This window comes from Culex quinquefasciatus, chromosome 2 (genome assembly GCF_015732765.1).
Source record: "Culex quinquefasciatus strain JHB chromosome 2, VPISU_Cqui_1.0_pri_paternal, whole genome shotgun sequence".
NCBI lineage: Eukaryota > Metazoa > Arthropoda > Insecta > Diptera > Culicidae > Culex > Culex quinquefasciatus.
The window spans coordinates 206586885-206603714 of NC_051862.1; the positions used below are offsets into that span (position 1 = coordinate 206586885).

Sequence of the window (16830 nt, forward strand, 5' to 3'; positions counted from 1 at the left end):
ACACGAACTGTCATCGACACCAACTTTGACTGGAGCTCGAGTGACCCTTCGATACGCTATCCGTCGTTTGTTATCATTTGTATGGAAACGGTGCAGGGGGGCGAACCAACTCTTGGAAAATACGGATATCTACTAAGTGCACTTCGTAGTGAAACCAGAATCATGTTTTTGCTACGTAACATTGAGTGGGATTGGTATGGAAGCCGACTCTTAAGGTTGCAATCCATGATTAAACAGTGGAATGTAATTTACCTTCTGTCCGATTCTGGAGAACTCATGTACAATGGCCCAACCTGCCGAAAATTCGCAAAATTACAGCAACATTTCCCACTCAAAGAAGCCTTCATCGGTAGAGTACGCGAATTACACGGTCACGAGATTCGGTTCAATACGGCTAAGAAAAGTTTTGCCAATGCATGTGATCCACCAAAGTACTGCTACGGGTACGAGGTCAATTTGGTGTTTGAAATTGCAAAACATTTAAACGGAACTCCCCGCCATGTAACGCTGGACTGTCCGGGATTAAGCCAAGGATTGCACGATTGCGTTTCGCAAATGGCCTTTACGTTGAACGCAACTTACGATATCTTCACCGAGCCTACGCTAAGCGATATGTACATTGATTTTTACATCAATGTAGCGTTCCCATCCGATGATGCGTTTCTCGTTCCAGCCGGAAGACCGATGACCATCGTTGAGCTATTTCTACATCCTTTCGATACCGACTTGTGGATAACGCTTTTCTGTGCTCTGACTCTGCTCAAAGTAACTTCGTTAATTCTGTTCAAAAAGTTCAAAAATGACATCATATTTCTACCGATTTGTGGATTCGAACGGTTCGGCGTTCACAAAGCTGGTTCAAGAGAAAAAATCGTCCTGGTTTGCCTTATCATATTTTTCGCGTTCCTTTCAAACTCATATGAAACGAGGATAACATCAATGATGGCCAGTCGACCTCTTGTGGAGGGTATCAATACCCTTCAGGAACTAACCGACAGTGGCCTAGGAGTCAAAACCGGCGAAACTCAACAATTTGCGAGCTACTCCTTAAACCTCAACTACATCTACAAGAAACCCACCGATCCAAACGAAGACCGTCTGGACGGAACCAACGCGTACCAAATGAACAGCGTCCTGGCGTCCTGGCTGCTGCAGCGAATCGATAATTGGGACTTGAAAGCCGACCAACCCCGGTACAAAATACTCCGCGAGACGTTCGGCATGAACACGGCGTTCTACATAGTCCCGATGAGAAGCGTTCTACAACCGACGTTTCACCACATCCAGAGGGCACTCTTTGAAGCCGGAGTGCTGGGCCTGTGGCGGCAACAGCTGGCCCAGAACATGACCGGCGGGGCGCTGAAGAGGGGACGGGTTGCGGCGGGGGCAGGTGTCAATCCGGATGCGGAGATTTTGATGTTTGCGGACGTGGTGCCGGCGTGGGTTATTTTGGGCTTTGGGAGCGCGGTTAGCTTATGTGTGTATTTGGTGGAGAATGTGGTTCACTACTTTGGGAAGAGTGTTTTGCACATGAGATTGTAAAGGTTCTTCACCTGAGAAATGTATACAGTTATTGTATTGGCCCTACTAAATAAAGGACGTTGTGTTAATTTCAATCACAAAATAATTGTTGCATTTAATCTCCGAATTCCAACTGTCCAACAATCTGCCTGAAATTTTCAGGGGTTATTTGTACTATATAAAACTAGCATCTAGCCAAAATATGAGCAAAAATTTACAACCAAAAAGATCACTAAAAGAAAAAGTGTCTATTTTATGTGTTAAACTGCCTTACCCAAAGCGTGCTCAATCTCAGATAATAGTCCCAGATGTTCCCTACAAGTTGCAGGTCAAACCGAGTTGATATCTGGATGGAACACTTTTTTATTTGAGTTTTAAAATTGTACTATTTTTTTACTAAAATGCCCCCTTTAGATTTAACCAATTGCATTTTGTTGCATTTTTAAGCCATTTCAGATGCATTTTGAATTTTTTAATTCAATTGAATTTTTACAGCCTTTTTGATATTTTTGACGTTTTTGAACTTTGTGTCCCGATTTGCTCTACTTCCCGTTGACCTAGAGTGCTCATATTTTTTGGCCAGATGCTAGTTTTATACAAACAACCCCTGAAAATTTCAGGCAGATTAGTGGGGTCGATGCGAGATGGGAATGCTTTGCTCGTGGACTCGCTCTTAAGATTTGACGAAAACAAAAATTTTAGCGAAAAACAAAAACTTTTTGTGGTACAATATTGTAGGGGAAATATGCCCATTTTAAGCCTAATAAGCGGTCGTGTTTGAATGATGCTGGATAATTTGGATTGTTCCTTGAAATTCACTCATACCAAGTACACCAACGAGTAGAGCAACTTTTTGTGAACATTTCTGTTTATTTTCACTTTTATTAAAAATTATGCTATTCCTTTTACAAGCATTTAAAAAAAAATCAAAAACGCATTCTAATCAGTCGAGTGCATTGGGCCACGCCCATTTTTCTATTTTCAGCTTAGTTCTTTTTTTCTTCCAGCGCTCTTTTGGGTCTGCTTAGTGCTGCCAAAATTGATGAAATTTAAGGCGAACACTCACCAAAAATAGCATTTATAGAAAAAGTTTCCTGGCAACACCACAAGCGCTGCTGGTGGTGTTGGTGGCCACCCTTTGTTCTTTATTTGCCTTCTCTTCTCTCTCGATTTTCTTCAGCCTTCGATTGGAATGGGTGGTCAAAATTGAAACGTCAAAAGACTTAGCGCGTTTGTTTTTTTTATGGTACTTGCTAATTATTTACATTTTTCGGGATTATTTTTCAAGTGAGTGACTAACTAATGTACAAAAGAACATGTTGCCGGTAGTTGGAATCAATTTTATATCTTAAACGCTTTGAAATCGTTAGCGCAAGTGAAAAGATATTGATGGCGAGTTTCGTTAAGCAGTTAACCTCTGATCTTGCGTGTGGATGTGTGTGCCACCAAAATGATGAGAAATGGTCTCGCAAAATAGAAATTATGATTAAAAGTGCATTAAATTTGATCTTTTTGGCCAGTAAATGGCATAAATTTGCATGCTTACTCGAGGCGGTGCTGTTGCTGGTAAGTTTATAGCCTAAATAGTATTTTTGGAGCTTTAATCGTGGATCATACTCTCCATATGACGAAGATAGGTGTTTGATTAGAAAGGGTATATTTCCCCTACACCGAAAATTAAAAAAAAAAACATTTTTGAATAAACTCAAACATGTCAGAAATGATTCTAAGCTCACTGGAATGCATTTTAAATTGATTTCAAATGATTGCTAAAATGTTAAACATTTCAAACAGTTTTTTTAAGTATAAATTAAAAAAAATATAAATAAATTTTATATAAACTGGAAAAATAAAAAATAGAATTCGCTTTTTTTTATAAAAAAATAAGATGCCAAGTATTTTAGAATTCTCCCAGAGCGCCGTGACTTAAGAATGGTCTTCAAGGTATTCCGCTTGAGCCGAATACGGTACGAAATTTCTTGAAACATGTATCCAATTTTTTAATTCAAAAAACATTTTAATTCATGAACGCAAAATTTGTCATTTAATTGAAAAATCTTGTTAAAAGGTCGTTTTTGCTTTTACTTAAAGAACAAAATCGCACTTTCCATGCATGCATATCGCACTAAGCCTCACCGCACCACATTAAACATTAATACTCTTCGTTATTTCATTCACTATCATTTGCATCCCACACTTCCTACCCTTTCCCTCCCAACTGACTGAAGCTTTTACCGCCGGAGGCGGCACTGGCTTTATTTATTCATCGAAATCGGAGAACGTTTTAGAAGGTGAATTTCCATATGGTATCTGCACATTCACATACCAAAGAGGGTGTTGGAAATCGACTTCGAGCCAGTCTACCTTACTGCCAGAGCAATTGAAACTCGGCTAAATTTAATTAAATTTAACTTTTATCTCCAGCCAAAGTTCGAGCTGAGCCCCAACAGAGTAGAGAACGTAATAATCAGTAGATAATTGGAAGCAAACTTCTCCCATTAGTCAGCGAGATGCTCCAGTATCACGTTGCAGAAAACTTTCTGGCACGATCACAAAGGAATAAATCATTCCGGTTCCAAGCTTAATAACTCACAATTTAAAAAGTTTTTTGGCTTAGTTTCCACTTTTCCTCCCCACAAAACGGAATCAAGTTAAAGCGCAAGTTAAGTCCCCTCTCGCGTGCTTTTCACCACATTCAGCCAAGACGCAAACCCCCCGTTCAACTTACCCGATTGTTAAGTCCCTCGTCGTTCTTTCCGCGCTTCAGAGATGGCGCCCGGATGACGTTGTGTTCACCTCCACCGTACGGATTCATCGCGATGAACTCTGTGTAACCGGCTTACCGCCGAACTTATTCACCACCACTCAACGGTTTTCTTGTGCGCCAAATTCACCACTCGTTTCGTTTCGCGCGCTCGCTCTCTCGCTCTCTCCGAGAGAGCTCACATTGGCACACTAACACAGGCTTAAACTTTTTTTTGCTTCTCTGGAGAGGCTAAACTCGCACACACTCCTACACCACTGCAGAGAGGAAAGAAAAAAAGCGAAACGCTCAAAGTGGATTAATATTTTTTTCCGCTAATTTATTCCACCGGCTTTTTTATCGCGTGTTGTTTTGCGCGCGCGGGACACCGCTTCGACCTCTTCTCAAAGTTTTGTGGCTTGAGGTGGTGAAAATTTGAATTTCAAGTATCGCACACACACACTAATGGCTTCTCATGGGGGCGCCATTATGGCTAATTGATCCATTCTCCCTGTTAAGGGTTTGCAACGGAACTAAAATTCGCACAAACTTTTTTTTCCTCAAATTGCCATTTTTAGTCACTTGCAGACTCTGGACACAACGTAAAAAGGGGGACAAGAGCTGTCACCTTTCCCAAATGTTGGCCATTTGTCAACCGGGCGGGAGCGCGCGCGCGCTTGACTCGTTACGCAACAGATGGCGCTGATCAGGAGGGGTTGACACCTGACGAACCGTTGCAGATGCCGTTCCGAGCTGGACTGCTATCAGAGCTTGAGTCAATCGGACGAGTCGCGGATCAGGTTTTGCTTCTCAGCAAACTAGTTGTAGCTGTTGTCACTGGATTGTTGATCTAGCTTCTGAAATGAGAGGAAGAAAAAAAAGGGAGATGTGATTCAATGTTGTGAGTGTGGTTTTGGGTCGTAAATCGATATTTATAGTTTATTGCTAATAGACTGTTAATTTCCGGTTCGAAGAGTGCCCTAAGGGTAAGGAGGTTGGACCCGAAAGTGGTCGAGATGATGAAATTTGGGTCTGTTTATAGGGCAGATGACGAGTATTTGGTTAGGATCGGTGGGAAAGAAACACTACCGGCGAATCGAAGAGCTGTCCTAAGCAAATACGAGAAGATGACTTCTCTATGAGATGTAGTAGGCCATTTATTTAATTTAAAACACAATTTTCTGAAAGTTCAGGAATTTTTTGCAAAAGAATGACCCTTTGAACGTTTGGTGTGGAAGAATAATCAATTTCTAAGCAACCTTGGTAGTGCGTCCATCCCGGGAATTCCCGGGACAAAATTCCTGGGATTTTTCCAAAACCGGGAATTCCCCAATCCCGGGATTTTTTGTATTTTGTCCCGAGAATTCCCGAAATTGGAAAAAATATAAAAAATTTCTCTGTAAATTAAGGTTTTGTTGTTGAAATAGATGAACAACGATAAAAAAATAAATATTAAGCATATTTTCAGGAGTTTTTTTTTTTTTTTTGAGGAGGTCCTACAAGCTTTTATGTTTTCATATGTTTATAGGACTTATCCAAACAAGGTATCAACATTAATTTGACTTATGAAGCAAACTTGTAAAACAAAATACCGATCCGTAAATTGGCTAGCGATCTAAATATTTTTTATCAAATTTTATATATTTTTGGAAATACTAGTTATATTTATGATTTTACATTTAATAAATAATATCATTTTAAATTATTTACAAGCTTTTATGTTTTCATATGTTTATAGGACTTATCCAAACAAGGTATCAGCATTAATTTGACTTATGAAGCAAACTTGTAAAACAAAATACCGATCCGTAAATTGGCTAGCGATCTAAATATTTTTTATCAAATTTTATATATTTTTGGAAATACTAGTTATATTTATGATTTTACATTTAATAAATAATATCATTTTAAATTATTTTTCATGAAACATTTTTGGCAAATCAAGACAAATGTATCGAATTAAGACAGCTGTTTTAGTCATTGTTTTTGCATAATGTTTCAATTATTTTGATTGATTTCGGTTAAAACAGGAACAGAGCAAAACAATTAGTACAACGATCTATAAATGAACTGCTCTAAAATTTCCTGTACCTAATTAGACTGTAGTCTCGATTTTCCCCTATTTGGCGGTAATGACCTTCAGACAACTTGATTAATATTTTTTATATACAACATGCCTGTCTAAACTTATCCAAAATTTAACTGTTATAATTTTATTTGTTGTCTTTTTATTTGTTATTTTAGACATTTAAAAAGAGGCTTTTCTAGTCATGACAAGTAAAAAAAATGTATTTATAAGATATTTATTTAATTTGAATCACATTGGATAAGATACAAAATAACAAACCAAAGCTCAACAAAGAACAAAAATAATCTTTCAAGCTATCTAAAAACTGCTATCCTTTTTTAGGTTGAAGTGTAGATTACCACCAATGAATAGTATTGAGCTAATTCTATGATTTTAAGCTTGAAAAACATGCAAATTTAATGAAAACATAGATTTTAATACTGTTTTAAAATTTTCCCGGGATCCCGGGAATTCCCGGGATTTTGAAAATATTTTTCCCGTTTCCCGGGAAATTCAAAACCCGGGAAAATTGGACGCCCTAAACCTGGGCTAGAGAATTATCACATATACATGACGAAATCTAGTCTGCAACCCGCTAAGATAACCATCTCCTTGCGAGAGCGAATGGATACACTCTTAAAAGTAGCCCTACAAAATTACAAAAAAAAAATCAATGAAATTTGTATGAACCATTCATCGAAAAATAGTTACCCTCAGACTCGATGTCACCCCAGATGACGGTACGTGATTTTTTTTTGTAACTTTGCATGATAACTTGTGTGTATTTTTTTTTATTGCAGATCGAAAAATACATTAAATTTCCCATAAAATAACATGTTTCTCAAATTTTGCCAGTTGAATGACGGAAAATGGCAGCGATTTTTAAACTATTTTTTTTTTTACTTTTTTGATGAAAAATACGTTTTTTTTTTATTTTGAGTATCATCAGGAGTGACTTTGGGTCTGGGAGGCGAGATTGGGACATACAAATTTCAGCATTTTTGTATGACCCAATCTAACCCCCCAGACTCAATGTCCCCCCTGATGGCGGTACTCCATAAAATTCCCTTAAACACAAAATTTCTATCTCCTTCACGGTTTTAAGCTAAAAATCAATGTAAAGTAAAATTCCTGAAAAATGAAAGGTGTCGTATCCCCCACCGCTACCATATATCTAAAAAGGGACTTCGGCTTCGTGTTCAGGGACCAAAATCAAATCTTAGAGCAAAGTTTCACGGAAATCGAAGAAGGGTCGGAGTTGTGGAATAGTTCTTTAAATTTGACTACACAGTAAAAAATGGTAATATTACATCTGGGAGAGGGTACAAATTTTAAGACAGAAAAAAAAGTGTAATTTTACATCTGAAAACATGTAATTTTACCACTTTTTTGGTGTAGCGTCACTTTTTCAGTCTAAATTGAGATAAAATTAAATAAATTGCTTTCTGAAAACCGATTTTTACATTCTACATTTTTAGTAAATATTTGTTTTGACATGATTGACAAGATTTAAAAAAAAATTAAAAAAATGATGAAATGCCAAAAAAAAAAATTTTAATTTGCAACTTCCGAGAATTTTTTTGTGAAATATAAAAGAAATTCAACGTATTTTAAATAAAAAAATCAATCAATACTTAAAATGTTAATCGTTACTTGAATCAAAGTTAAAAAGGTTTAAAACTTGAAGTTGAGATTTTATTTAGAATAAAATTAAATTACTCAACATTTTCATTTTCAATGTTACCGCCCAGAACCCCTCCGGATCAACCTCCGGGCGCGTCGCACCGGAAAACGAAACGACAACCGGACCGGCGAGCCCATAAATTGCTCGAAGAGGATAAAATCTTTCGGAATGCTGCGGCTATAATTCGCCCCGAAAGTTGAGCTTGGCACCAGCTCCAGTTTGGCTGGTTGCGGGGATTAGAAGCGAAGATTTGCCAAGCCGAGAACGCGTTGAAGGGATTTATAATTTTAAATTTTTGCTCCAACACACTCCGAAACATTGCGCTATGCGAAGAGTGAAACATTGCGAGATCATCGACCCAGCACCGGATAGTTTGATGCGATGTGCGGATCTAATTTGTGGAGGAAGAATTAAACGTGTATTTTTGGGGCGTTGAAGAAGTTGAAGAACTCTCTAGCTGTACCATGCAGTGTTACGATGCTTAGAAATGGATGTTTCTTCCACTTGAATGGTTTCGTGTAGGAACACATTAGAGCTGAATTGGATCTTGTGACGCATGGAGTGCAATAAAAGTGTCTTTATCGAGCTGTCAACGCGGCACCGTATCGTCGTCGTACACGCAGTAGAACGGAACCGGAGAACGGGGCTAGGAATTTAAAAACAATAAAATTACTTGCTTGGGTTCGCTTGAGACGACCTACACGACGGACGGGCAAGATGATGGACGATAGAAAATAATCGAAATTCTTGCTTAATTGAATTACTCTGTTGTCCGGAACAGCTGCTACGATGGCTGTTCGAGGGCTGAACACACATGACTTGTCGGAACCGCCGGGAAAACGTGTGTCCAGATACAGCTTATTAGAAAGCAATAACTGCAAAGAATTCCGACCCATCGGCGGTTCAATGTCCCAGTTCAGAGAACTCCCGACCGCGAAATGGCTCATCGCAAAAGCTCGTCCATCAGCTGAGTAATGCGTCTAGGTCACTGAACCAAACTGTTCTCGGGGTTCCGTCAGTTATTGTTGGCGTCGCCCCCCTTAAGCATTCAATGAGTGGTTTTAAACTTTTGCAGTTCCTTACTTGGCGCGAGTTCTTGAGAAAGCTGTGTAGTGAGTTGGAGTGAGTTGAGCACAGAAAAAGGCTAATAAATCATAAAACAATACTGATGCGGTTCATAAAATTTCTCTATATGAGAAAATTACCATCATTATATGCCATTATCGGATTCCATGATGGGTGGCGGCTTCTTGGCACCGCGATGACAGCTCATGGACACATGGACCGTGGAGCATGGCCAAATGACCGAAAGAGATGTAATTGCTGTAAAATGTGCTTCCGCAGAGCAATCAATTGATAAGACAAAAAGGTTCAGCTGATGTTTTGAGTTTTTTTTTTTTCGATGAGGTGAAAATTGTAAAAAAAAAATGAATTGAGTATCACAAGATTATGAATTGGAGGTACACAACACAAAATCCGATCGTAAAACCGCATTCATAACCTTTGTGCAAAATGACACTTAATATGTATTAAACACTGCATAAGCATATACAATTTTTGTAAACACAAAAAAGTTGCAACCGACGGGATTCAAACCCAGCACCATGAGCAAGGACTGGCGCCTTAGCCCGCTCGGCCATCAGACCGATGAAGAATGGAAAGGATCAACGCATATATGAGCTTGACATTTCGGTCAAGTAGGTTTCCCATATACTGATGGGCTACATATTCCAGGGTGTAATATTACATAAAATTTCATAAAAAAAAAAACAAGGCCTTTTACACACAGCTGAATTACTAAATCTTTTGCTTTATTGAAAGTAGCAAAAAATTCAAAATCACAAATCAATTCAAAAGACAGAAATTGCATAGTTAGATAAACACAGTACACAAACCACAAAAAAAATTGAAACAAATCATGCAAATTTATTCTTGCCCAAAAGCTGAAAAAATGACAGTTATCGGCCATTTTCAAGAGTTATGCAATAACCAGTCCAAAGGCCAATTTAAAAATAATATATTGAGTAGATTAAGGATATAAATATTGACTTTGTCTTTCTGAGAATCCCAAACCAATGTTCACAAATTTTCCCTCATCCGGATTTGCCAAAAACAAAAATACATCCTTTCCGGCAGTATTTCACCACACTAAATTGCTAGCGTAAATATGTCACTGGAATCGCCGCCAGCGGAAAAATGAACAAAATTTCCGCACACAAAGTCACTATCTCGTTTTTTTTTTTCTTAACAACTCCACCAGCATCCCAGCAGCACCGATGGAAAATCGAAATCCAAACCGAAAACTGGACTCTAAACTGGCGAGTTTGTGGTGGGGGCAGGAGGGAAATTACGAGCTGTGCAGTTGTTTAGCCACAGCGCCGTTCGTTCGCCGCTAGACAGACAGTCTTCAATTTGCCTATAACATCGACTATCGACTTCTCTCTGTGTGTCCGTATCGACAGTGAGGTTCGATTCGACAGGAGGAAAGTTTTGCATCTCGAATTTCTGCGCGCATTCGAGGATACTTTCTACCGGGCGATGTTTTCTACACGTGAGCTACTTTATACGATTCTCTGTTGTGCCAGCGTTCAGTTGAAAGTGATCGTCTTGCTGGCCGGTAACAATTTCAGGGTGGAAACCGATTGATTTTTTTTTTAATTTTGAGCATACATCTTTTCGAAGAAAACGAAAGATTTGTCGGTTTTTTTTACGATTTTTCATGTTTTTATACTTGAGTCGCCACCCTGCACCCTTGTAGATCTAGCTGAGTAGTTGGCGTGCCATACTGCGGTTTGCTACCGGCTTTCGCAAGGAGTTATGTTTCCTGTGCTAGGAAAGTTAGTGTATCGATGCTGTGGACAGGTGTTGTCTGTCTATGGTGTGTGGTGTGCAAAACAATTCTCAAATGTACGACCATCAATAGGCTGATCGCAGGTCAGCGCGGTGAAAGTTGTCCCAAATCTGCACACCAACTTGAATCCGGAGGTCTTACATTGTCGGCATTAACTAATTAAAAGCTAATTAGATCCGACATTAGTCGCTGAGTTTTGCCGCCGTTGGAAGGTCATTTCAGCCGCGAAGGTTTTTTGTCGTCGGAGTTATGACCTCAAAACTTCTGGCTTTGTAAAGCCAGCGCACAAGACGGAGACTTTCGCACCATAAAAAGGCATTCTGCAACAAAGCATGGGTTCGCGTTGGCTTACACGCTGGATGCAGCGATGCCAGTCGGAACTGTGGAATTTTAAGGGTGGCCCAGAATTTGAAGCACAATACAGAAGAATTGAGCAATTCTCTCTGATTTCGGTCATTCGATTTTTTTGTATTTTTTAATCCGACTAAAACTTTTTTGGTGCCTACGGTAAGCCCAAAAAGCCATTTTGCATCATTAGTTTGTCCATATAATTTTCCATACAAATTTCGCAGCTGTCAATACAAAAATGATGTATGAAAATGCAAAAATCTGTATCTCTTGAAGGAATTTTTTGATCGATTTGGTGTCTTCGGCAAAGTTGTAGGTGTAGATTATTACTACACTGAAAAAATGATACACGGTAAAAAAATGGTAATTTTTAATTTAACTTTTCGTCACTAAAACTTGATTTGCAAAAAAACACTATTTTATTTTATTTATTTTTTTTCATTTTTTGATATGTTTTAGAGGACCCTAAATGCCAACTTTTCAGAAATTTCCAGGTTGTGCAAAAAATCTTTGACCGAGCTATGATATTTTTAATCAATACTGACTTGTAAAAAAAGGAAATATCGGTTGCAAAAATATTTCAACTTCATTTTTCGAAGTAAAATCAAATTTGCAATCAAAAAGTACTTAGTGAAATTTCATAAAGTGCACCGTTTTCAAGTTAATGCCATTTTTAGGTAACTGTTTTGAAAATAGTCGCAGTTTTTATTGTTCAAAATTAGTGCACATGTTTGCCTGCTTTTGAAAAAAATATTTTTGAAAAGCTGAGAAAACTCTCTATATTTTGCTTTATTGAACTTTGTTGATACGACTCTTAGTTGCTGAGATATTGCCATGCAAATGTTAAAAAACAGGAAAATTAATGTTTTCTAAGTCCCACCCAAACAACCCACCATTTTGTCATCGATATCTCAGCAACTAATGGTCCGATTTACAATGTTAAAATACGAAACATTTGTAAAATTTTTACGATTTTTACGAAAACAATGTTTTTTTTAATTAAATCAAGATTATCATTTCAAAAGGGCCAAACATTCAATATTACGCCCTTTTTAAATGTTAGTCTTGATTTAATTTTCCTGAAAATATTTTTTTTTGAAAAGATCGAAAATTTTCACGAATGTTTCATAATTTAACATTGTAAATCGGACCATTAGTTGCTAAGATATCGACATTAGAAAATAGTGGGTTATTTGAGTGAGACTTGGAAAAAATCAATTTTCCTGTTTTTAAACGTTTGCATGGCAATATCTCAGCAACTTAGGGTCGTATCAACAATGTTCAAAAATGCAAAATGTAGAGAATTTTCTCAGCTTTTCAAAGGTGGGCAAACATGGGCACTTATTTTAAAAAAAATGAATAACTGCTACTTTTTTCAAAAAAGTTATCTGAAAATGGCTATAACTTGAAAACGGTGCACTTTTTACGTTTTTACGAATTTACGTTGAAAAATAAAGTTGAAAATTTTTTTGCGACCAATATTTCGATTTTTTGAAAAAATCAGTATTGATTTAAAAAATCATAACTCGGTCAAAAATTTTTTGCTCATTATGGAAATTTCTGAAAAGTTGGCATTTTATGTCCCCTAAAACATATCGAAAATTAAAAATGGTTGCGTTGGAGAATTTGAACGGTGTGCGTCGCGGTTATCACGCAGGATTTTCGTTGCCGTTTCCGTCTCTGTTGTCCCCCCGATTGTGTGTGTATTTCGATCCGGGCGGTTTCGCGTTTTCGCATTTTATTTCGTTTTATCTTTCCACAGCCGGCTGTCTAAGATTTAATCATTTATGCTAAACTCAACACCAAATAACCGGGAATATAGTCTCATCCGCATACTCCGACTGTTTGCCTTGAGAATGCATAATACATCACACCATTAAACAAAATTTATTGATTATTGGGTCGCATCATCATCCTCTATGTTGAATCCTGGCCATTACCCTTACCCACTAACAAAATCCCAAGTAGAAGTAGTTTTCCGGCACACGTGGGGGTGTGGATATCGTATAGAACCCACCCTTTGTAGCAACCTGTGCTAACTAACATTCCCGTCCCATTCCCTCGAGATCTACAAACTGACATGGCGGGCGCCGTTGGTGGCCAACGACTGTTTCCTATTCGCACCGGCTCTAGTTTGGATGATCGTGATGTTTTATCTTTTCAGCGCATTCATGAATGCTGTTGATAAGGGAAACATCATTTGATCGTTGAAGCGTGTGACCGGTTGTGTTGATGGGATATTATGGTCCTGTTCAGCAACGGAGAAGGACAACCATGGGTGGTCTCTCATGCTCATGCTCATGCTCATGCTCCTAAAACATATCGAAAATAAAAAAATAAAAATAAAAATAGTGTATCATATTTTTTCAGTGTAGTTCTTATCCATACCTACAACTTTGCCGAATACACCAAATCGATCAACAAATTCCTTGAAAAGATACAGATTTTTTATTTTTTCATATATCATTTTTGTATGGACAGCTGTCAAATTTGTATGGAAACTTATATGGACAAACTAATGATGCAAAATGGCTTCTTTGGGCATACCGAAGGCACAAAAAAAGTTTCAGCCGGTTTTAAAAATACAACAACAAAAAACGAATGACGGAAATCTCAGAGAATTGCTCAGAAGTTGTAACCAGAGCTGCGAAGTCGGGTCACTTTTCTTGACGATTTCAACTCCCAATCCAGCTTTTGAAGATCAGTGACTCCGAACTCACCAAAGATTTTAAAAAACTCTGGGATACCCTACCGAGAACCCCCTTCAACGTATCACTGTTGGAGGGATTCGTTGCCACGAGAAGCAGTACCCCCTCTTAAGGTCATAAATTTGTCATTAAATGGAACGAAATAATTACGGCCGGCATGGCCACCAATCTCAACTCCCACCCCATGCAATTGTTCAATTTTTTTGCACCGACTTTTTATTTCGGAGGTTCGAAGAAAGGTCGATCGGTGTAGGTGACGCACCATGTTTGGAATTGAGACGTCCAAGAGACTTCATCGCAGAAAAAAAAATCGAGTTTCGCGAACCGTGCAATTTACACCCGCAGGTGATTGGCCAGGTCGAAGCGATTAAGTAACTTGGAACTTCGTTTCATTGATTTTCTCGTTTTAACGATGTTATCAAACTGCTCAGTGAGGTGGCCACCGCGCGAAAGGCACTATCTTTGTGGTCAATTCTGTTCGCATCAGGGTTTAGGCGAGCTGGGGTTTTATTTTCGCAAACTACCCTCAACTCTGTGGGGTGTAGTGAGAGGAAGAAAGTGGAAATTGTGAAGTGATTTTTATGAGGTGGGAAATGGAATTTTGGAGATGATGTAACAGCGCCTTGGACTGCCTTGGGTGGGATTTTTCGTCTTGTACTTTTCCGATAAATAGTCATGAGAAATTTGTCGGTAAAGTGACAGGAAATGGATTGCAATCGGTGTCGTTCGATGATTCGGTTTTTTTTTTTTTGTTATTTTGAGCTAAGGTGTTGTGCAATTTGTAATGATTCCGATAAATAAAAAAAAACGAACATTGATTCGAAGACAATAAAGACAAAAAAATAAAGAACTTTTAAAAGCCAATCGCTGCTTTGAACTTTCAATCAATCTCACCCCCATGGACCATCACCGTTGGCACCCCTTGACATAATAACCCATCAAACGCCGCGTCACGTCTTGTGTCCAATCGGACACTTTAATTACACGCAACGCCCCACTACCCACTGTTCCAATGTTCCGAAAAGACGAAACAAAAAAATATACAAGAAATTTCGCAAGCAAAAAAAGCCTTAAATCGAAAGATTTAATCTTTCCTCCACAAACCACCCCCGATGATGCTTTCTTCAGCTCTAAAGTGTTCAACCAAATGAGACCCCCCAAATTGCAGAAGGCGCAATGATGAAGGCTAGAAAACATTAGCAAACAATCAAACCCTAGCGGACTCTACTGCAGCGGAATGAATCACTTTTGTTTTCGGGCGCGGATCCGTGAAGAATGGACCCTTCCCTACCGCGGAAAGATCTCGCCCAAGACTTCAATCGATTGTTGAAATTTTGGGGTGGCGTCGGTCAGACAACCTGGAAATCACGCGCCTTTTTTTACGTAATACGGTTCGTTAAACCTAGCTGCTTCAACTAGCAGCGCTGGCTGATGCTGCTGGTGATCTGCATTTAATCAACCATTGTTTGGCGCCACGGCGCGAGCCGGTGTGTAATTTTGATGAAAGGAACGGAGAGATGAATTGTAGATGGGGCTGTAAATCAGAAATGCAAATTCGCCGCAGCAGTAGAAAGTTTTGCTGCGCTGCAACTCTCCGGTTCTACTGGGTACCAGCAGCAGCAGTCTATGGTAATTGGAGTTTGACTACCGAGCATTGTAAGCGTAGGGTTAGGTGAGGGTTGATTTGGTATTCACCAGACGACGGTGCTGAAGGAAAGTTTTAAATGCTTTGGAAAGTGTTGGCGAAGGTGACTTATTGTATGCTTCATTGTTGTTGTTTTTGCACTTTAATACTTGGTGCGGGACGGACTGCAGAAATTGTAAACATGCCATTATCTTTTCATCGTCATCAAAATCTTAATTGAGTTGCAGTCAACCTTTGCTGAATTTCACCTTGGGAGCCATCAATTTCTGGACACGGGCAAACTCCCACAAATTCGTTTCATTGCAAATTTCCATTCGGCAAAGATTGAAATTTTGACAGCAAACAAATTAAAACATCTTTTTTGGAATTCAGATTTTGACATGCATAAAATACAGAATCAAATACAGCTATCAAAATACAGAGGCAAACAGTCAAAAAAAAATCTTTATCTTGTTACAATATTTGATATATTCATTTCGTTATTTTAACATATCATTTATAACATGAACAACGTGTTATAAAAGACAAACCATCAGAATAGGCAGATTTTTCAGTCAGGATTTATTTTCAATATGATATTTATGTTAATACTATGCACTTAATTGATTTCAGTAATTAAATTTTATTCAATGAGCAGTTCTCTAGGATTTCGGTCATTCGATTTTTTTTTGTATTTTTTAATCCGACTGAAACTTTTTTGGTGCCTTCGGTATGCCCAAAGAAGCCATTTTGCATCATTAGTTTGTCCATATAATTTTCCATACAAATTTGACAGCTGTCCATACAAAAATGATGTATGAAAATTCAAAAATCTGTATCTTTTGAAGGAATTTTTTGATCGATTTGGTGTCTTTGGCAAAGTTGTAGGTATGGATACGGACTACACTGGAAAAAAATGATACACGGTAAAAAAAAATTTGGTGATTTTTTACTTAACTTTTTGTCACTAAAACTTGATTTGCAAAAAAACACTTTTTTTATTTTTTTATATGTTTTAGAGGACATCAAATGCCAACTTTTCAGAAATTTCCAGAATGGGCAAAAAATCTTTGACCGAGTTATGATTTTTTGAATCAATACAAATTAAAAAAAAAACATCGAAATATTGGACGCAAAAATTTTTCAACTTAATTTTTCGATGTAAAATCAAATTTGCAATCAAAAAGTACTCTAGTAAAATTTTGATAAAGTGCACCGTTTTCAAGTTAAATCCATATTTAGGTGACTTTTTTGAAAATTGTGGCAGTTTTTCATTTTTTTAA

The 16830-nt window shown here is 38.1% G+C and overlaps 1 protein-coding gene across 1 annotated transcript in view; it reads right to left on the reverse strand.

The window, feature by feature from the left end:
• Positions 1 to 16830, reverse strand: part of LOC6054068 — a 224900-nt gene that overhangs the window by 128961 nt on the left and 79109 nt on the right. Inside the window, 1 exon segment of the mRNA XM_038254827.1 lies at positions 4250 to 5121. Within this exon segment, the coding sequence (XP_038110755.1) occupies positions 4250 to 4336 (87 nt within the window). The 5' untranslated portion in view covers positions 4337 to 5121.